Here is a 22,636-nt window from a genome sequence, read left to right as displayed (position 1 = left end):
AGGGCCTTTATTATGTTGAGGTAGCTTCCCTCTATGCCCATTTTCTGGAGAGTTTTTTTCATAAATTGGTGCTGAATTTTGTTAAAAGCTTTTTCTGTATCTATTGAGAAGATCATATGGTTTTTATTCCTTAATTTGTTAATGTGGTGTATCACATTGATTGATTTGCGTATATTGAAGAATCCTCGCATCCCTGGGATAAATCCCACTTGATCATGGTGTAGGATCCTTTTAATGTGTTTCTGGTTTCTGTTTGCTGGTATTTTGTTCAGGATTTTTGCATCTATGTTCATCAGTGATATTGGTCTATAATTTTCTTTTTTTGTGACTTTTTTTTTCTGGTTTTGGTATCAGGGTGATGGTGGCTTCATAGAATGAATTTGGGAGTGTTTCTCCCTCAGTAGTTTTTTGGAAGAGTTTGAGAAGGATGGGTGTTAGCTCTTCTCTAAATGTTTGATAGAATTCACCTGTGAAGTCATCTGGTCCTGGACTTTTGTTTGTTGGAAGATTTTTAATTACAGTCTCAATTTCATTACTTGTGATAGGTCTGTTTATATTTTTTCATTCTTCCTGGTTTAGTTTTGGAAAATCATACCTTTCCAAGAATTTGTCCATTTCTTCATGGTTGTCCATTTTATTGGCATACAGTTATTTGTAGTAGTCTCTTATAATCCTTTGTATTTCTGCAGTGTCAGTTGTGATTTCTCCTTTTTCTTTTCTAATTTTATTGATTTGTGTCCTCTCCCTTTTTTTCTTGATAAGTCTGGCTAATGGTTTATCATTTTTGTTTATCTTCTCAAAAAACCAACTGTTAGTTTTATTGATCTTTGCTATTGTTTTCTTCGTTTCTATTTCATATATTTCTGCTCTAATTTTTATGATTTCTTTTCTTCCACTGACTTTGGGTTTTCTTTGTTCTTTTCTAATTTTTTTTTTTTCGGTACGCGGGTCTCTCATTGTTGTGGCCTCTCCCGTTGCGGAGTGGATGCGCAGGCTCAGTGACCATGGCTCACGGGCCCAGCCGCTCCGCGACATGTGGGATCTTCCTGGACCGGGGCACGAACCCGTGTCTCCTGCATCAGCAGGCGGACTCTCAACCACTGCGCCACCAGGGAAGCCCTACTTGTCTTTTTTACAGTTTTTTCCCTGTAATTGATTTCCAATCTCATAGCATTACTGTCAGAAAAGATACTTGATATGATTTCAATTTTCTTAAATTTACCAAAGCTTGATTTTTGACTCAAGATGTAATCTATCCTGGAGCATGATCCATGTGCACTTGAGAAGAAAGTGTATTCTGCTGATTTTGGGTGGAATGTTCTATAAATTCAATTAAATCTATCTGGTCTGTTGTGTCATTTAAAGCTTGTGTTTCCTTATTTATTTTCTGTTTGGATGATCTGTCCATTGGTGTAAGTGGGGTGTTAAAGTCCACTTCTATTATTGTGTTACTGTTGATTTCTCCTTTCATGGTTGTTAGCATTTGCCTTATGTATTGAGGTGCTCCTATGTTGGGTGCATAAACATTTATAATTGTTATATCTTCTTCTTGGATTGATCCTTTGATCATTATGTAGTGTCCTTCTTTGTCTCTTGTAATAGTCTTTGTTTTAAAGTCTATTTTATCTGATACCAGTATTGCTACTCCAGCTTTCTTCTGATTTCCATTTGCATGGAATATCATTTTCCATCCCTCCACCTACAGTCTGTATGTGTTCCTAAGTCTGAATTGGGTCTCTTGTAGATAACATACATATGGGTCTTGTTTTTGTATCCATTCAGCCAGTCTGTGTCTTTTGGTTGGGGCATTTTTTCCATTTACATTCAAGGTTATTATCAATATATATGTTCCTATTACCATTTTATTAATTGTTTTGGGGTTTTATTTGTGGGTCTTTTTCTTCTCTTGTGTTTCCCACCTAGAGAAGTTTCTTTAGCATTTGTTTTAAAGCTGGTTTGGTGGTGCTGAATTTTCTTAGCTTTTGCTTGTCTGAAAAGCTTTTGATTTCTCCATTGAATCTGAATGAGATCCTTGCTGGACAGAGTCATCTTGGTTGTAGGTTTTCCTCTTTCATCACTTTAAGTATATCCTGACTCTCCCTTCTGGCCTGCAGAGTTTCTGCTGAAAAATCAACTGATAACCTTATGGGGATTCCTTTACATGTTATTTTTTGTTTTTCCCTTGTTGCTTTTAATATTTTTTCTTTGAATTTAATTTTTGTTTGATTAATATGTGTCTTGGTATGTTTTTCCTAGATTTATCCTGTATGGGACTCCCTGTGCTTCCTGGACTTGGGTGACTATTTCCTTTCCCATGTTAGGGAAATGTTTGACTATAATCTCTTCAAATATTTTCTCAGACCCTTTCTTTTTCTCTTCTTCTTCTGGGACCCCTATAATTCAAATGTTAGTGTGTTTAGTGCTGTCCCAGAGGTCTCTGAGATTGTCTTCAATTCTTTTCATTCTTTTATCTTTATTCTGCTCCTCGGCACTTATTTCCACCATTTTGTCTTCCAGCTCACTTATTCGTTCTTCTGCCTCAGTTATTCTATTATTGATTCCTTCTAGTGTAGTTTTCATTTCAGTTATTGTGTAGTTCATCTCTGTTTGTTTGTTCGTTAGTTCTTCTAGATCTTTGTTAAACATTTCTTGTATTTTCTCAACCTGTGCCTCCATTCTATTTCTGAGATTCTGGGTCATCTTTACTGTAATTACTCTGAATTCTTTTTCAGGTAGATTGCCTAATTCCCCTTCATTTATTTGGTTTTGTAGGTTTTTATGTTGCTCCTTCATTGGTGACATATTTTTTTGCCATCTCATTTTTTTGTTTGTTTTGGAGTGGGATTGTGTTCCTGTCTTACTGGTTGTTTGTCCTGAGGCTTCCAACGCTGGAGTTTGTAGGCTGTTTGGTAGAGCTGGGTCTTGGTGCCGAGATGAGGACCTCCGTGAGACCTCACTCCAATGAATATTCCCTGGGGTCTGAGGTTCTCTGTTAGTCCAGTGGTTCCAACATGGAGCTCCCACCACAGGAGCTTTGGCCCGACCACCAGCTCATGAACCAAGATCCTGCAAGCCATGTGTGGTGGCAAAAAAAAAAAAAGAGAGAGAACAATAACAAAGTAAAAAATAAAATTAGACTAGGAAACTAACAGATATGTTGTAAAGAATATAAAAATATAGATGAATCAACAACTGGAAGGTACAATAGTACCACAGTAGTAAAAAAAAAAAAGGAGGAGGGAAAAGAGGAAGAAAAAGAAAAACAGGGAAAAAGCCTTGGCTGTGGAGTGCAGGGCCTCAGCAAGGGAAAGGTTTGGGCAGTGGGCGGGGCCAATGCTCAGGACCCACAGGACTGGAAAAGGCCTTGGGGGCTGTGGGGGGTGGCGCTTAGGCTCAAGGAACAGAAGGGGCCCAGACATGCCCCCCACCCCAGGTCTCAGAGAGCAGGGGACCTCACCTGGGAGTCCAGCAGGCTTCCTGGGCTTGAGTGGGTGGGGCAAACGCCCTCCTCTCCTGCTCCTCCTGCTTCTCCTGTCCCAGAGGGCCCCTCGCACCTGCCTCTCCTGTTCTCCCCTTGTCCTTCTTCCTATGCCCCCAGGACCAATGCACCCAGGGGGAGGAGGGGAACTTGGAGGGCAGGGGGCTGGCCTGGGAGCTCTGCAGGCTCCCTGAGGTGAGTGGGCCAGGAGATTTCCCTCTGCTCCTTTCCCACTCCTTCTGGAGGGCCCCTCCCACCTACCTCTCCTGATCTCCCTGGCCTCAGGGATGCTGATCCTGTCTGGCCTCCACTTCTCCTCCCCCACTCTGTCCCCGCACATCCTACTGGTTCTCTTGGGGGTTCCTCCCATCTCCTTGGGTGTCAGGGTCCCCCACCAATGGCCATCAGGCGCCTTAGTTGCAGGGAGACACTAACTCAATATCTTCCCACACCACCATCTTGACTCCACCCTCATTATTTGTAGACGTTTTGATAATGGCTATTCTAACTGGCATGAGGTGATACCTCCTTGTAGTTTTGATTTGCATTTCTCCAATAATTAGCAATGTTGAGCATCTTTTCATGTGCCTGTTGGCCATCTGTGTATCTTCTTTGAAGAAATTAAATGTCTGTTTAGGTTTTCTGCCCATGTTTTTTGATTGGGTTGTTTGTATTTTGTTATTGAGCTGTATGAGATGTTGGTAAATTTTGGAAATTAAGCCCTTGATGGTCATGTCATTTGTAAATATTTTCTCCCATTCTGTAGGTTGTCTTTTCATTTTGTTTATGGTTTCCTTGGCTGTGCAAAAGCTTTTAAGTTTGATTAGGTCCTATTTGTTTATTTTTGCTTTTATTTCTTTTGCTTTGGGACACTATACTGTCTTCATCTTATACACTACACATTATGTTTTGAAATTAAATGTTGATTAAATAGCATATCTTTTTACATAAATTATTTATCTGAAATAATAGTTACTTCAGCACCAAGGCCACTGTGTGGTAAATATAATACTGTAACTAAAAAGTTTGAAAATGAATAGAGTTTGCTTAGCCCTCAAACATGCTTAATTTATTCAGAGGGTTTAGTGTTCACACTTGGAAGATCTTGTTCTGTTTACACCCACAGAGTGTGACTCTGTGTGGACTCTTTATTTTGAAGAAGCAAGTGCATAATTTGCTGGGTTTGGGGATAGAAAAAGAGATGTGCCTACAAAAATTACATTCTACCTGTAGCCAGAAACTTTAGAGAGAGCTGTTTTAGAGTGTACTGGGCACTCCATGTTGTTTCTCCCAAAAATGGGATGCAGATGTAGATCTGTGTGTGTGTATACCCACTAGTGTGAATTTCTTAAAAAGTCAAGTAAAAAATAAACTACATATAGTCTGCATATATACAGATGTATAAGGTAACAGTTATTTTTCATTTGGTGTTTTTGTGTATATTGTTGCATTTGATCTTTATTTGAACCCTTTGAAGTAGGTTTTATTATTCAAAAATCTCCCTCACCTTTGAGTTCTATTCTTCCTCATCTAAAAAAAAACCAAACACAAAACAAAAACCCCATGAAAAACAAAAAATAAAAAATTGCTCTACACATACTTGCCAAATTGCTTTTCCCACGAATTACTGCTACTTCAGTGTCTCAAAGTTCAACCAACTTTTTGTGATATGCAAGGCTATAACCAATCCATCACTCAATCCGTGAGTTTTTGATGTGTAACAAACCACCCCAAACTTTACTGGCTTAAAGCCACAATCATTTATTTGTGCATAATTTTATGGGTCAGCAATTTGGGTTGAGCTCAGCTGGACTGGGCTTCACTGAGACTCACTCATGAAGCTGCACTCACTGGCAAGTCAGCTGGAGGCTGGTTACTTTACAATGGCTTCATTTAAATCACTCATGTGTCTGGCAGTTGGTTCTTGCTATTAATTAATTCTGGGTGGCAGCTGGAGTGATGGGTCTGACATGTCTCCAGCAAGCTAGCCTGGCCTTGGCCACATGGTGGTATATCAGGGTTTCCAGCATCAGCAACAGAAGTGGAGCCCAGTGCATAAGTCTTTTCAAGCCTCTGCTTGCATGTTTGCTAATAGACAAGTTCAGAGTCAACATAGTAAAGAATTACCCAAAAGTATGAATGGAGAATGCATGAATCATTAGGAGCCAATACTGTAAAAATCTATCACCATCACCATGTATGCGTCCTCAATATGTTCTTGAATCACTCCTTTCTTTTCCATTTTCACTGCCGTTGCTCTAGTCTAAGCCTTTGTTTTATCACTTGGTCTTCCTAACCTTCCTCATCCACAATTCACTCACGCTTTATACTTTTCTCCCTAAAATCTCTCAGCGTGACTTGTTGTTTTTAGTTATACATTTCTTAGCTTGAACAAGACCCTTCAAGATCTGACCTCAATTCATGATCCTCCGTGTCCCATGATGCTCCTTATTCTCCAGCTACACCCAACTACTGACTCCACCAACTAGCCCTTTCTTGCCTTTGTGCCTCTATACATTCTATTCTGTCTTCCACCTGTGAATGCATACCAATCCTTCAAAATTAGTTCAGATGTTCTCTGTGAAGCTTTCTGACTGTCCTCCTTGGACTGAGGCTGCCCTTGCCTGAGATGGTCACTCTTGCCTTTGTGCTCTTAGAGCACTTTGTGCATGTAACCATTATAGTATTTATCTTGTTATATTCTAATTTGTCTGCCTCCTCCAATTCACTGAGAATATTGAAAGAGGGAAATCATGTCTTATTTATTTGTGAATGAAGAGAAGTTGGAGAACTGCTACCACTTTCCATTCGTTTTTGTAATAAATATTTGTAGGTATCTACTATGTACCAGCTATGGTTTAACATATACATCTAATATTTGATTTGCATGTTATATTTTTCCTTTTTACTGTATGTATTTATTACAACACTATGTAAGAAGTAATTCTCAAATACACATAAAGTAGTACATAATTTACTATTATATATGGACTAATCTAATCTATTTTCTTCACTGTTGCAAACATACAATTGGTCTTATATTAAAAAAAGACTGTTAGACTATCTTGTATTTGAAATGGAGAGAGAAGTAAGTGATTATTTACATGTGAAGGATAAAGGTTACCAGAGACACTGGATATTAAGGTTGAACAAAGTAACTTTCAATAAGAGTAGAGTGATTTTATTTTAACTAAATAAGTGAATATTCAAATATTTGAAATATACTCTCTCTCCATTTTTAACAGTAACTTTGTAATAAATATATATATATTTCTCAAGCTTTAATATATTTTACATGTATATATGCACCCCTAGAATTATATAAATATCTTTTATTTATAAACAACCAGAGGTCAAAATTTTACTAAAGATAAGATTTACCCTGCTTTTTAAATTTTGTTTTGAAGCAGTTTTGATCTAGAGAAAAATAAAGTGAGTAACATAACACGCACATATGTACTCTCTATCCTGGCATTTTTACTTTTCTAAACAACATATCAAATAAGAAATAAACATATTAGCATCAGTCACTCAGCAGGGTTTATAGTATGGAGAGCTACAAGGCAAGAAGAGTATCTTATTACAGCCCTTAGGAAAATCTGATGAAATGTCTAGACACCTGAATGGGGTTGAGCAGCACTCTCTCAGCAGAGTCACTTCTGCTTCAGGACTGAGTTATTAGCTCTTGACTTCAGTTCAGGCTTAAGTCTCTGTCTATCTTTGGAATGATGGTGGTAAAAGAGGTAACTGTTATTCATGAAATTGCCTGTTAACTGTGTTTGGCAACGGCTACAGTGAGTTCTGGCTCAGTGTCAAGCAAGGAGCTGAGTAATTATTTTACATAGCAATTATTTTATTTTATTTTGTTTTATTTCATAGTTCCTAAAAACTGCAACCCAGGAAGTATCTTTTCTTTTTCATGCAAGACTTGTCCATTTGTCACCAGGCAATGTTGATCCTCCCTTTAAATAACATTAATACCTGCCATTTATCCCATTTCCAAGGGCACGTTCCCTTTCCTGGTCCTGATCACTGCCCAGATGGAATCCAGCTGTAGCTTCCTTGAAACCCATTTTCCTGGCTTTTCCCCAAATTAATTGACATTTTACACTGATTTGCAGTTATGGAAAAAAAATGGTTCTGCCTGCATCTAAACTGGAGCCATCAACTCAATTCTAACCAACTGGACATATTTCATCTTTATTTTTATTGACTCCCTCAATCCTCTCAACCATCTTTTGATCCTTTTTCTTTCTTTATCTCCTCTTGTTCTTTGTTTTCTAGTAATTCTTTCTCATCCTACATGCAGTAAGAACAAGGAAGAAAGGGGTGGAAGGGGGGGAGGGAGAAAGGAGGGAAGGAAGGAAAAAATAACATGGCACTGAAGACTGAAGGAGGAAGAAATTAGACTTGAAGAAGGAATGTAGACATAATTAGCTGAAATTTATAGGAAAATTGCAAAACTAATAGCTCAAATTTTAAGAATAAGCCTGGGAAATTTGTCCAAACTTTGTAAGTTTTCTTCATAGCAAAGTCTTGGACTAAGTAGTCATTCTTATCTGGTAAGATATCCTTATAACCTGAACTTGCCTATTTAAATATTTTTTCTTTATTGAGATAAAATCCACCATTTTAACCATTTTGAAGTGTACGATTCAGTGGCTTTTAGCATATTCACAATGTTGTGCAACCATCACCACTAATTCCAGAACGTTTTCATTACCCAAAAAAGAAACTCCATATTCATTAAGCAGTCACTTCCTGTTACTCCCACCTCCAGCCTCTCACAATCACTAATTTACTTTCTGTCTTTATGGATTTGCTTATTCTGCACATTTCATATGGATGGACTCATACAATATGTGGCCTTTATATTTGACTTCATTCACTTACCATTATATTTTCAAGTTTCACCCATATTGTAGCATATATCAGTTCTTCTTTATTTTTTATAGCTGAATAATATTCCTTTTTATGAATATACCACAGTTTATTAATCTACTCAACAGTGATGGACATTGGGTTGTATCTGCTTTGACTATTATGCATAATTATGCTATAAACAGTTGTATTCAAGTTTTGATGGGAACATATGTTTTCAATTCTCCTAGGTAAATATCTTGGAATGGAATTACTGGGTCATATAGCAGCTCCACGTTTAATTATTTGAGGAACTGCCAAACTGTTTTCCACAGTGGCTGCATTCTACATGCTCATCAGCAATGTATGAGACTTCCAATGTCTCCACATTTTATTTTCATTTTCCTTTTAAAAAATTATAACCATCCTAGTGGGAGTAAAGTGCTATTTCATTGTGGTTTTGATTTGCATTTCCCTAAGAAAAATGATATTGAGCATCTTTTCATGTGCTTATGGAACATTTGTTTATCTTCTTTGGAGAATGTCTACTCAAATCTTTGGTCCATTTATAGATTGGGCTGCTATCTTTTGATGAATTATAACAACTCTTTATATATTTTGGATTCTAGACCCTTATCAGGCAAATGATTTTTAAGTGTTCTGCCATTCTGGGTGTTTCCTTTTCACTTTCTTGTTAGTGTTCTTTGATGCACACATTTTAGTGGAGTTCAATTTATCTTTTTTGCTTGTTGCTGCGCTTTTGGTGTCATATTTAAGAAATATTTGCTTAGTCTCAGGTCATGAAGGTTTACACTTAGGTTTCCTTTTAAGAGTATTACAGTTTTAGGGACTTCCCTGGTGGTCGAATGAGTACGACTCTGTACTCCCAATGCAGGGGGCCTGGGTTCGATCCCTGGTCGGGGAAGTAGATCCCACATGCATACTGCAACTAAGAGTTGGCATGCCACAACAAAAAGATCCCACAACTAAGATCCAGCATAGTCAAAATAAATAAATAAATAAATATTTTAAAAATAAAATAAATAAAATAAAAGAGTTGTACAGTTTTAGCTCTTATATTTAGGTCTCATCCATTTTGAGTTAATTTTTGTACATAGTGTGAAGAAAAGTTTCAGATTCATGTGGAAAGGTTTTCTTTTGCATGTGGATATCCAGTTGTTTCAGCAGCATTTGTTGAAAAGGCAATTTTTTTTTCATTGAATGGTCTTAGCATCTTTGCAAAATCAGTATTTGCTTCATGTATTTGGGGGATCTGTTGTTAGGTTCACAACTGACCTTACTTTTATTTGAATGTAGCAACAACATGATATTTTTTACCTAAAGGTAAAAGGTAAAATAAGTAGTTTCTATATTTAAAAAGTAATCTTGGTGAACATAAAAAAAATTAGGTGAGGTATGAACTTTCACAGAAGAAAGTTTCATAATATATGGTCACTGCAGATCATACTACACTCAGAAAGAGTCTAGACAAGGAGGAAGATGTTTCTCAGAATCATTCTGCAATGAAAGAAAAATTTTCTTTTTTTTGACTATGAGCACCGAAAGCAATCTAAAGTTTCAGAATAAAAATATTAGGTACCTTTTATTGAATGCTTACTGTTCCAGGCACTGTATTAGGATTTTTATAATGCTTTTTTTTTTTTGGGGGGGGGGTACGTGGGCCTCTTGCTGTTGTGGCCTCTCCCGTTGCGGAGTGCAGGCTCCGGACGCACAGGCTCAGCGGCCATGGCTCACGGGCGCAGCCACTTCGCGGCATGTGGGATCTTCCCGGACCGGGGCATGAACCCGTGTCCCCTGCATCGGCAGGCGGACTCTCAACCACTGCAGCACCAGGGAAGCCCTATAATGTTTTATTTAATTCTTACATCAGCGCTATAATGTGGTGTCTTATGTCAGCAGAACATGAGTCAAGCAGTCATCTACAAATGTGATTTTTAAGAAAGTGTTTCTAGGAGAAACAGGTAAAGGAGTAGGGATAGCAGGACAGAGAAGGGGAAGTAGCCAAACAAGGGTGGGATTCCAGGAATTATCCAGCAGAGAATGCTTCAGCCTGATCCTACAGAGGAGCTTGGATTGTAAACTGCAACTCAGATTTATCTACCATGAGGTTAATGAGCTGGACTTTTATTCTCCTTAATCATCAGTCATTGGCTAAGGGCTACCCAGGGGATGTATAAACACTGAGGTGCTTGCTCGCTCTGCCTATGGGCAATGGTGGTCCAGGAGCCAAGGGCAGCTCCTCCAAAGAAGAGTCTCAGTTGCTTTCAGGTGGTGTTCGTGGTGGAGCTGGTTACTGGAAACAAAAGGAAGTTGAAGTTGGAGAAAGGGTGGTTTGAAAATGTGAGGGGGATCCAAGAGGATCTGGGCAAGCACCCATGAGTCTGCTACAGATGACGTACTATTTTTTTTCCAATTTAGAGAGAAAGAAACAGAAAGGTTAAGTGCGCAGAGTCACAAAGAGAATGAATGCTAATGTATCGGACTCCAAATTCCTTTCCCCTTAATGTGGTGCCTCCAGTCAGGAAGGTAATGTCATCTGGGAACTTCCAAGCATCTCCTGTTTTGTATATCGTTGTGTTATTTTCTTCAAACAGAATAAACTGTTTTAGATATTCTTTTTTTGGGATCTGTCAAATTGCATGCAGAATTTTGTATGTGAGTGTATGTGTGTGCTTTTCTTCTTCTGGGGAGAGAATCTATGGCTTACACAAATTTCTTAATGGGAATATAAAAACCAAAATGTTTAGAATCACTATTTTAAAAGATCATTCTCTATATTTACCTATTTTCCTGCCTAGGTTTTTATGACTTGCTTATCACTATTATGTCTCTAAAACATTGTTCTCATGAGGTCAAATTATAATTATCACAGATGGCAATTTAGGATGATAGAAGTTGTTTTTCCCCTGCTCACAACACCACTTTTACTGCATCACATAAGTTTGAGAGGGATTGGCATTAACTCTTTTTTAAACATTTGGTATAACTCAGCATTGCCGCCATCTTGTCCTAGGCTTTTATACGTTGGAAGTGTTTTTATTACTAGTTAAATTTCTTTACTTATTGTAAGTCTTTCAGATTTCTATCTCTGACCAGTAGTGCAAAGAACTTACATGTTATTTTGTTAGGCAGAGAGTTTACTTAAAATTAAGGCAAAAAGTTCATTTAGAGCCTTAAATGGTTTGTGTTTTCACTGATCAATTCTGGATAAGTGCCAGATATTCACTTAGTGTCTGTATGACTTACACACACACAATCAACCTGGATATCAAGTGCTATTAAAAAAATTTTTTTTAAATCCCAGTAATTTTCCTGAATGTTTTTCTTCTGATTATGTGATATAAGTGGGCAGAGTCTTGTGTACAGTTAACCACTACGACTTCCTTTACAAAATGAGTCTGAGGGTGTCTCTGTAAAGAAGGAAGATTCTAAAGTTTAATATTGTAGAGCTAAGCCCCATGGACTGAGAAAACTCTGAGACTTTGGGGGTGGGGGGGACTGGGTAGAGGAGATTGATTTGCAAGGTTGTGGGGAGAGGTGGTGGTATAGCCTCAGAACTTTGGGTGCCTAGATGGGTGGATGGCCCTAGCCTGGACCCAGCTTCTGGAGGTACAGCTAAGGAGAAAACCTTTGACAGAGAGGTGGTGCCTTTCCCATAAGTGGTGCTAAAAAAAATGGGTAAGGGTCAAATACACTCATAATCTTGGCCACGTAAGCAAGATAATGCTCTTAGATTGTATTACTCCTCCCCAAAATCCACCCTTCAGCCATCTATCACCTTGGGTCCCATTTTGTTTTTTCTATGCTATATTTTGATGTAATATAGTTTAATATTAAATTAAACTTCAAGGGTGATTTATCTTTCTAACGCTCCAAATGAGGGTGACAGGTTGCAGGTTGTGGTGAGGCGATGTGAACCAAAGCAGGATTCTTGCTCTTTCTGGAGAACACTAAGCATATAGATAGCAAGCACAGGGCATTATCTGTCAAAAGAACAGAAGATGAAAGGAATGAAGGATTATGTGGCAGTCAGGCAACAGAGACCCCAAGTCTATTGACTTCTCCTTCTTAGAGAACAAGATATTTTCAACCACATGACTTCCTTGCCATTTTGGATTGGAAATGAAATACGGCGATTTCTTTCATTTTTCATTTCAACAAACGTCCATTGCACTACTACTAGGTATAAGAGGTGAGGATCCTCAGGGACGCGTTTAAATTACAAAACGTGTAGGGAGTGAATGCATCTTTTCCTCCAAGCTCAGGGCCAGATCCTGGAGGGCAGAGAGGCCCGGCATTCTGCGCCCGGGAGCAGGGCCCTCTGGACACTTGTGGGATGCGATGGCGTCTGTCCCAAGTCACTGAGAAGGGCCCTCACCACCCCCTAGGATTACTCCAGGAATAAATCAACCGAGGACATGTTGTGCAAAGACTGAGCGGTGCTCTGGGGTCCTCCTCTCCTGGCCTGGGCCTGCAGAGTCAAGGCTGTCCGCGGAAGCAGCCTTGGTTCTTTCTCGAGCTTTGGGTGTGGAAAGAGTGCTCGGTCCCAGGGCAAGATGAGAGAAAAGGAGGAAAGAGGGGAAAGGAGATGTGGGGAATGGGACTCCATTGCTCAGGCTCGACGAGCGCAGGTGAGGAAGTGAGTTCCAAGCTGAGCATCTGCCAGGATGGCAGACAGGTGGAGAGAGTCAGTCCCGCCTCGGCCCACCCAGTTCCCAGGGCTGTCCGAGCCGTACCTGTGCGCGGCCTTCCTTCTCCGCGACGCCCGGGGGATCCCGAGCCACAGCCTCCGTCCCCGCCCCAGCGGCCCCGGGTCCCCAGCCCCGCCCCGCCCCGCCCCGCCCCGCCTCGGCCTCGGGGCTCCGCTGGGAGCCGGTCGAGCGGCGGGTTGCCCGAGTCTCCGTGGCCAGGAGGATGGCCAAGGTCCCGGAGCTGGAAGACGCCTTCCTGCAGGTGCAGGCTTCTCCCCAGGTTTCCCCCGAAGTCCAGGAGGAGTGTTGTGTGCAGCTCCTGAGCAAGGGTTTGCTCGTTTTCCCCGAAGAAAGGGTGTACCTGGCGGCTGAAGCGCAGCCCGGGGGTGCGCTGGGCAGCGGGGAGAAAGGGGACGACCCGGAGCTGCCGGTGGGAGTTAAAGCCGGTGAGTGCTCTGCCCCCTCCCGGGACGTGATTGGGACGCGGATGTATTTTTTACAGGGCATCCGATAATAAAAAGAAACATACCGCAAACGCGCATGTATTTCCCCTAGGAAAATGATTGTTAAATAGAAATTAAGTCGAAAGGATTTTGCATAGCTCTCCTCTGAACCCCATAGGCCACCCTGTTTGACGCCAAGATACATTTAGAGGCTAATTAATTGATTGTATATTCTGATTTTCTTTATCATCTTTTCAACTTGCAATCAGAAATGCATTTAAGCAATGGTAACTTTTCCTCTGAAGAAGAGGTTGCGGACAATCAAGACAGCAAAACCAAAGCAACCGATCCACACCTCTCTCAGAAGAAAACCATCACGCAGATTATGAAGGATAAAAAGAAGCAGACTCAGCTCACCCTGCAGTGGTAAGACTCGCCCAAGGATACCCTTAAGCACCTGTTGAATTTTTAAAGTCAGTATATTCAGATTCTTTGCTTTTCTCAATTTGCTTCTCCCTCAGACTTTCTTGGAGAAGTTTAAAAGACCGATTAGAAATTCATCCAAAAATTGTTTTCACTGAATATTTGGTATAGAGACATACTCTGGTACTGGTGAAAAATGATCTGCAATACAAATAAAAACCATCACTCTGTTCATTATTGACTAAAACTATAATTTCTTCTAATGTAAGCAATAATGAATTTTTTATTACTTATTTGCTTAACATGCAATCAATTCATTCCTTATATATTTGTTATTTTTATGTTTATAAAACATGATTCTTAAAAACAACTTAAAAGGAGGAAGGATCTTAACGGTGCCTTTATCCGTAGAGGGCAAATTCAAAATTGTGTATTGGCCATAAGATGAAATGTGTTTGAACTAGAAGACATAGAAAAATCAGTTAAGATGACGCTATTAACTTAAATAAATGTTCAACTACCTTTCACATATGATTTATTACAGTGAAATATCACTAATTGGATTTTGTGGAAAATCTTTAAAAACCAAGAGTTTATCAGTAGGCTCTCTACATATACAGTACATTTTATAATATTCTAAAAGGAAGAGAAATTTAAAGTAAAAACATAATATTATACTTCTCTATGTAGTGTGAAGAAATAGAACTATAAATTTCCTTCCAAATTCCAAATAAGACGCAAATAAGGAAAAATGTCTACTTGCTGATAAGTTACATGATCTGTTTATATGTAAAGTGTGATCTAAATCTTAGAAAAATACAATAGAAAATACAGTATCTTAAAAAAAGTAGCACATCTTATTTTATTTAAACACTGAATTACAATTTGCATGTAGTAAATTTTTGTAATTATATCCTTAACTCTTTCAAATATTTGAAATATAAACTAAATATCTTTCTAAAATTATGGTTTAACTATTGAAGTTGATATCACATTTACTGGTTAAGGATCTACTAGAGCAGTAAATAGTTGAGCTAATTATCTGAAATATTTAGGACACACTATTTTTTTTAGGATAATTGGAGCTAAAACGTTTTGACTTCAGATATATTATGAAGGTCTTTTGAATGATCACTTGCATTATTCAGTTCAACTTGAATGAATGGAAACAAACTTAGGTTTTTATTTTATAAATGTAAATGCATTACAATTAAAGAAAAAAGACATACCCAAAATTAACATTATACTTATGTATAGGATTTTTCAGTATTTTGAAGACAAAAATAATGCCTACACCATCAAAATAGCCAGGTGAAAAAGTGGGCATTATATACGTGTCATTAAAATATAGTTTTAAATAGTTGAATATTTCTCAGTAATTTTCATATTTTTTGAAACTATAAAATGTTGTCATTTTGTTTGAATTCTCCATACTCTCTCTTAAAAAAAAGTGTTACATAATTTAAAAAAAAATAGCCTAGGTGAGTTATTTACCTTCTGATAATTTTTTCCTTAAGGTTATAGATTATAGCGGGGATATTAAACTGTAGAACTGAAAATTAAAGTGAAAAATCTGCCTAACTTCAATTTTCACCATCAACTAGGTGTTTGGTTTTATGTATGCAAATTTTATTGGGTTTTGATTCATTTTTTTCCTTTGTCATAGAAAAATGGATGTCTGATACTTTACCTGCTTAGGAAACACGTCCTGTAGCTTTTATCTCATGCACCTTGGGAACATGTTAAATCAGAGATCTAAAGAGTTTAGAAGAGTTTCACTCAATTTTAATCTGAATGCATATTCTATATTGCATTGCTCTTGTATAGTAGTAATTATGATTTTACTCTACATAAAAAGAGTATAAGTAAATTTTAGCCAATATCATCTACTGAAAGGTTAGAAAAGTTGAGAGTAGAATCTACAAGTTCTGATGTTCTGATTGCTGTTCAGATATTTATAACACTTAAATATATTTTATTACATTTATATAAATTGTGTGTAATTGCAATTGCAGGCATCCAAATTAAATGGAATTACTTCTAAATTTTCAAAGTTTATATAATTATGTTTATAATATGGAGCTGAATTTATATGTCATGTTTAGAGGCATCTATAGAGAATAACAATATGTTTCAAGTGTACAGGATCTTTTAGATAATTGTAAGTACTGATTACAGTAAAAAGTGTAGAGATAGAAATAGATCGGTACCATTTCAAACTTAAGTGAAGTTAATTTACTCTTATGTATTTTGCAAATAAATGTATCACCATGCTTCCCTAACTATTCAGTGTTTGGAACTAGTTTGTGAAAGAAAGTAAGAGATTATAGACATTTGCCAACCTGAAGCCTGGCAGCCCTTTAGTGTTGAGAATGTTATTTTTAAAAACCATCACGTTCAATTTCACTATTCATATTTGATTAGCACAGAGCAAAGTGTGATGAACAGGGAAGACTTACACAGAAGTAAGAGAATGTTTAGTGTTGAGAATGTTATTTTTAAAAACCATCACCTTCAATTTCACTATTCATATTTGATTATCACAGAGCAAAGCGTGTTGAACAGGGAAGACTTACACAGAAGTGAGACCTATTCATTGGGATGTGGACCACACAGGAGTGGTTTTGTCTTCGCCATGGTATTTTAACTGCACTAGCAGGTGTTCATTGGGGTTCTTGCTCTTCTAACTTTAATCCTTGTGATCATATTTTTAATATTATCCAGAATAAAAGAAGTCTACTCATGCCTGCTCAAGAACTCATTTGTATAGAGTCTGTATTCAAAAGGAGCATTAAATCAACGTGAGAGGGGAAAGGAAAGCAGAAATAAAGAAAAGGTTTGACCTAATTCTTTGCCCTTTTTCTTAGGCTTGAAGAGAATTACATTGTATGTGAAGGAGTTTGCTTACCACGGTGCATCCTTTATGCACACTATTTAGATTTCTGCCGGAAAGAGAAACTGGAGCCAGCCTGTGCAGCCACCTTTGGGAAGGTAAATAACACATATTGGCTATACTACCTTACAACTGAAGTCGTGTCGCAGACAGTATGGAAACAAACTTATCTGTTCAAATTTTCTTATAGAATATTAAGAATCTGTTTTGTAAATGAAATCTCTTGGCTGTTTTTGGAACTATTATATGTTTAACCTAGATGTTACCTACTATTTGTTTTACCTTGAATTACTATATGCTTTGAATATTAGAACCCTGGCTATTAGAAGATTTAATGTGACCTTAAAGGAAGCTGTATTTGAGCAATAATATTTCCTTTCAAAGGTGGATACATTGAAGAGTATGGTATGGCCTGTGTTGAGAAGCAGAATTAAGTGGAGGTGACAAGTATCTTGTTAATGTAATTGGTGACTGTGTTTATTCTATTTCATAAATAGTTCTCCTAATTCTCCATTTGTTCTAAGTATAGTTACACTCCAAACTCCAAGATGTCGTGATGGGATTGGTTAAATTTCTCTCATTTAAAAACATTCCTTTTTACCCAACCTGTGTGGTTAGGATGGGAATCTATATAGCTGACATTACTCTACTTACATATGTTGATCTCATTTTAAGAATCAGGAAACAATATCAATCTCTTGGGAGAGCCTTGTTCTTTGAGATTCTTGTCTTGCTCTATTATCTAAGAACCAAGGATATCCCAGAAAAATTGTAAGAAGCTTAGATCTCAAATATTGCAACTCTTATAAACTGAAATCCAAATTCTAACCTGTAGAGGGACTCGTTGTCTAGAAAATAATGATTACTATGGTCTGGCTTCCCAGTTTTTTTTTAACTAAAATAATTTATTAATTTATTTTGAAAACCTATCGTTTACAGGAGACAGTGTGATAAGGGCATGGTAATCCAGTGATTTAGGTGCTAGCCTAGACTCTAATTTGTTGCAAGACCTGAAAAGCACTAAACTTCCTCAAAACTCAGTTCACTCATTCTGTAAAATGAGGAGGCTGCATTTTAGCTTTAATATTTTATTAGTGCCCCTTATGGCAGTCATTCTTAACTGTTTGGGGAGCCATAAAACACCTTGAGAATCTGATAAAAACTACAGAGCCAGTCCCCAAGAAATTAACACATATTAATACACAGAGTTGGCCATGGAGCCTTTAGAAGATCATGTATGGATCTCCTAAGATTCAGGTTAAAAGCCCTGTTTTATGTAGAAGAGATTTTTGTTCTTTAATCAAATGCTAACTTTTAGGCAATTTAGAGAAAGGAACGTAGAAAAGAAAAAGTTTCAAACACGGCTTTGAAGATCTGGCAAGGCAAAGAAAATTTCCATGTCCTTTCAGGGTTGGAGGTAGATACTTAATTGTGGGTAAATCTCTGCAAAGAATTACTATAAAGAAACCCAAATCTTCCCACAAAGCACATACATGAAGTAATAATTGCTTTGGCAGTAACATCAAGCAAGAGCAGATATTGGTATGATCTGCTTTGGACATCGAGAAAAGGGCAGTAGAACAATGTCATCAAAAAAGCACCTCCCTCCCTTTGCTGAGGTGTCATTATGTATCAATATGTGTATGATATTATTTTTTCCAGACTAAATATTTACTCAAAGTTCAACATTTGCTTTCTAGAATTAATTGAATATGAGAGGCTTGCAACAGAAACACACACTTTCTAAAAACTAAAGCAATTGACTTTCTTTTTAGACAATTCGTCAAAAATTTCCCCTCTTGACGACTCGGCGGCTTGGAACAAGAGGCCATTCAAAGTAAGGCACATGGATGAGCACATTTCAGATCTGTACATATGATGCATTGTATATGAGGACTAATGCAATGTGAAACAAGTATTGTCTTTATCAGTGAATAGAGCTAGGTATTCTCTTCTTAATAAAGCAGACTTTTACCAACTCTAAGACCTAAAAAGAAAAATAAGTGGATTTTAAAATAATGTTTAAAAAGCAAAACTTACACAGAAAAATCATAATATATTATTTTTTCTGATGAAATAATCTAAATGAATCATTTTTATAATCTTAAAGCCACGACTGAAGGTACCAGTGTCATGAAAGGGAAATACATATGGCTACATAAGTGACCAAATGGAATCCACAACACTTCCAAAGAGCAAAGCCAAAGCCAGGGGTTGAACATGGTCCAGGTTCTTCCTCTGGTTTTCTTTCCCAGAGAATAATTTCTTTATATTCCCCTCTTTTCCCTTCAAGACAAATGCCATGCCCATATGACTTAATGGAAATATAAATATAAAATAAGCAGTCATGAATTCTCTCCCTTGATAACTTTAGCTTTACTTATCTCTTGGGGCGACCCCTGTAGAAACCCCAGTTACAGGTTCATGTTCACCCATTATTTCTTCTGTCCAGTGTGTTTTTAGTTGTTCCTTTCTTTCTGTCTACAAACATATCCAGATCTCTTCTGTGTTGATAAAATAAAATCGTCTCAAACCTGCTATACTCTTTGTTATTGCTCTGTTATTTTTCTTCTCTCTGCTATTTCTTGAGAGTAGCTATCTGCTCACTTGCCTTAGCACTGATCACATGCCTCTGTCCTGTCCATTTCTTTACCTGGGCAAAAACTCAATGGCTTATTTTTACTGTCACTGATCTTCCTAGGCACCTGTCTAGCATTTGAACCTGTTGATAATGTCTTCTTAAAACAAATAAATGCATAAAACTTCCCCTACAGCTTCTCTGTTGCAACACTACCAAGTCCTCTTCCCTCTTCTGCCACTTATTTTCCAGTTTGTCCAGTGTCTCCTTCAGCTCTAACATCCAGTTCAGCATTGTTCAAAGAAATATAATGTGACCACATATTTAAATCAAAAATTTCTAGTAGCCATATTAAAAAAGTAAGATGGAACAGATGAAACTGATTTTACTAAGTTTTATTTAATCCAACATATCCCAAACATGATCGTTTAACCATATAATAAAAATTAAAATTATTAATGAGATATTTTACATTCTTTCTTTCCTACCAAGTGTTTGAGATCCTGTGTGTATTTTATACCTACAGCACATCACAATTCAGACTGGTCACATTTCAGATGCTTAATACCCACATGTAACTTGTGGTTATCCTATTGGCTAGCTCAGTCTTTTGGCTCAGTCACTTGCCAAAAGAATAGATCCTAATTTATTATGAATTCTCTTGAATCTCTCTCTCCATTCTCACTTTCAAAAACTGGCCTTGACTCTGTCTTTTTAGTCTGTTCAATACCATTCTTCCAAACTGACCTTCTGAAGTTCAATCATTTCTCTGTCATCCTCAGACATTTTCGCCTGCTCATAACAAACTTTTCTCACCTTGACATTCAAGGTCCATTATGATTTAGTCCCAAACCATTTTCTTACCTTATTATCTACTTCTCACTTTTCAGCATGCAGCCTATGCTGTCACCAATTTATTGCCCAGTCCCCTTTGCTTCCCTCTCAACCACCACTGTTTTGTTCATGCTGTCTTCCTCCATGAAAAATGCCCTTTCCCCTAGAGGTGTGTTGAAATCCTATCCATTTAAAAGAATGTCTCCTGAACTTCCTCTTCTTTTGAATCTTTTCTTAGCCTCTTGATGTTTTGTAGGCTTTTCTTTGCACCCTCATAGCAGTTTTTGATACCTACCCTAATGCGAAATTAACTTATCTCCTCCCCTTAAAAGGTGGTATTTTGAGGACAGAGACTTTGTCTCGCCCATTTCCATACTATTTCTGTGGTCTGCTACATAATAGATTATCAATTTATATCTATTTAATTGATTCCTATTAATGTGAATAGTATTGTGGCCTGAGAAATGAAATGCCAGATTGAAAAAGACAAAATTGGCTCATTCCTTCTAACCAAGTCAGCTTTTTTTCAAAGTCAAATCAGTTTAACTGCCTAATTTCTACTGAATTGATTCCTACTGACTTGTGTAGGTAGAGAAAAGATTAGATAGTGTTTGAGATAGTTAGATGGTGGAAAAAGAGGCAAAGCAATGCAGAGAAATCCTCTTCACAGGATCTACAAGAGGACAGGCAGGCAGGCTGCAGAGAAAGTCAATTAATCCTAGAAGGAGGCTTTAGGATTAGGGATGAATCATTAACCTTGTCCATTGTGACACAATGAGGCTCCAGTGTGTAGGTTTATGTTGTAACTATATGTAGTGACTTCAGGCAATTTGTTTGATATCTGAGAACAGATGCCCAAGAGCATAGCATTAACAATTTGAATTTTTTCCTACTTACCTGTTGTGCCATTTGCTTTTTATAACTTGCATATTATATTTTGGTATTTTCGTATCATGGGGAAAATTTATTTCTATATGTAAACTAAGTATTTTGAAAGATATGGCAAGATGTAGAGTTTGTGTATTTTGTCCTTGTTAATATTCTGATGTAATTATACTTAGCGAGATACTTTTCCTGACTCTATTTCCAAGAAATACCCTTAGATTTTTTTATCTTGGAAGATAATATATCAAAAGGCAGAGTTGCCTGGTGGTTAGGAGTATGAGGCTTAAAATTGGACAAATCTGAGCTTTAATCCCATATTCCCATATACAACTAGATGAGCTGTTCAGCTTTTCATCAATAAGTTGGATATGCCATTATCTACAGGTTTGGTGTGAGAATTAAATGGAAAAGTACAGGAATGAATGGAGACATGAATATGCTTTCAACCTCACTATCCTTAATAGTAATGAAATTATTAATAATAATATAAAATTAATAATATATTCACAATACATCCAAAAATCAGCAATGCAATTAAAAGTTATTATTTACTGAACAGCACACACACACACATGCACACAGACACACACACTCTCTAATCCTCACAATGACAATACAAGATTGGAATTACTGTGTTTTACAAAGGAGGAAACTGCAGTTCAAAGATCACTGACTTGCTCAAGGCCACACAGATACTATAAAATAACAATGTTGGCATTTAGATCAAGGTTTATCTGGCTCTAAGGTTTGTGCTTTGTCACCTGATAAAGCTTCTTCTTTCCCATATCAGTCATATCAACAAAATATTGTTTAATTGAACTTTTGAGTTTTTGAGGTATAAATTTTATTTATTTTTTCTTTTTTTTTAACATCTTTATTAGAGTGCAATTGCTTTACAATGGCGTGTCAGTTTCTGCTTTATAACAAAGTGAATCAGTTATACATATACATATGTTCCCATATCTCTTCCCTCTTGCGTCTCCCTCCCTCCCACCCTCCCTATCCCACCCCTCTAGGTGGTCACAAAGCACTGAGCTGATCTCCCTGTGCTATGTGGCTGCTTCCCACTAGCTAAGTATTTTACATTTGGTAGTGTATATATGTCCATGCCACTCTCTCACTTTGTCACAGCTTACGCTTCCCCCTCCCCATATCCTCAAGTCCATTCTCTAGTAGGTCTGCATCTTTATTCCCGTCTAGCCCCTAGGTTCTTCTGACCATTTTCTTTTTCTTTTCTTTTTTTTTTAGATTCCATATATATGTGTTAGCATACGGTATTTGTTTTTCTCTTTCTGACTTACTTCACTCTGTATGACAGACTCTAGGTCCATCCACATCACTACAAATAACTCCATTTCGTTCCATTAATCTGCAAAACATACAAGCAACTCATGCAGCTCAATATCAAAAAAACAAACAACCCAATCCAAAAATGGGCAGAAGACCTAAATAGACATTTCTCCAAAGAAGATATACAGGTTGCCAGCAAACACATGAAAGAATGCTCAACATCACTAATCATTAGAGAAA

The 22,636-nt window shown here is 37.5% G+C and overlaps 1 protein-coding gene across 1 annotated transcript in view; it reads left to right on the top strand.

Moving 5' to 3' along the window:
• Nucleotides 1-13,273: 13,273 nt before the first annotated feature.
• Nucleotides 13,274-22,636, top strand: part of RFX6 (regulatory factor X6) — a 56,477-nt gene continuing 47,114 nt past the window's right edge. The window contains exons 1-4 of the mRNA XM_060168417.1: nucleotides 13,274-13,496; nucleotides 13,763-13,919; nucleotides 16,784-16,907; nucleotides 18,585-18,646. Of these exons, the coding sequence (XP_060024400.1) occupies nucleotides 13,274-13,496; nucleotides 13,763-13,919; nucleotides 16,784-16,907; nucleotides 18,585-18,646 (566 nt within the window). The remainder of the gene's footprint in view (nucleotides 13,497-13,762; nucleotides 13,920-16,783; nucleotides 16,908-18,584; nucleotides 18,647-22,636) is intronic.

The sequence above is a fragment of the Lagenorhynchus albirostris genome, chromosome 12 (genome assembly GCF_949774975.1).
Source record: "Lagenorhynchus albirostris chromosome 12, mLagAlb1.1, whole genome shotgun sequence".
In the NCBI taxonomy this organism is placed as follows: Eukaryota; Metazoa; Chordata; class Mammalia; order Artiodactyla; family Delphinidae; genus Lagenorhynchus; species Lagenorhynchus albirostris.
The sequence above is the reverse complement of the archived record's forward strand: the minus strand, read 5'-3'. Positions and strand labels throughout refer to the sequence as shown.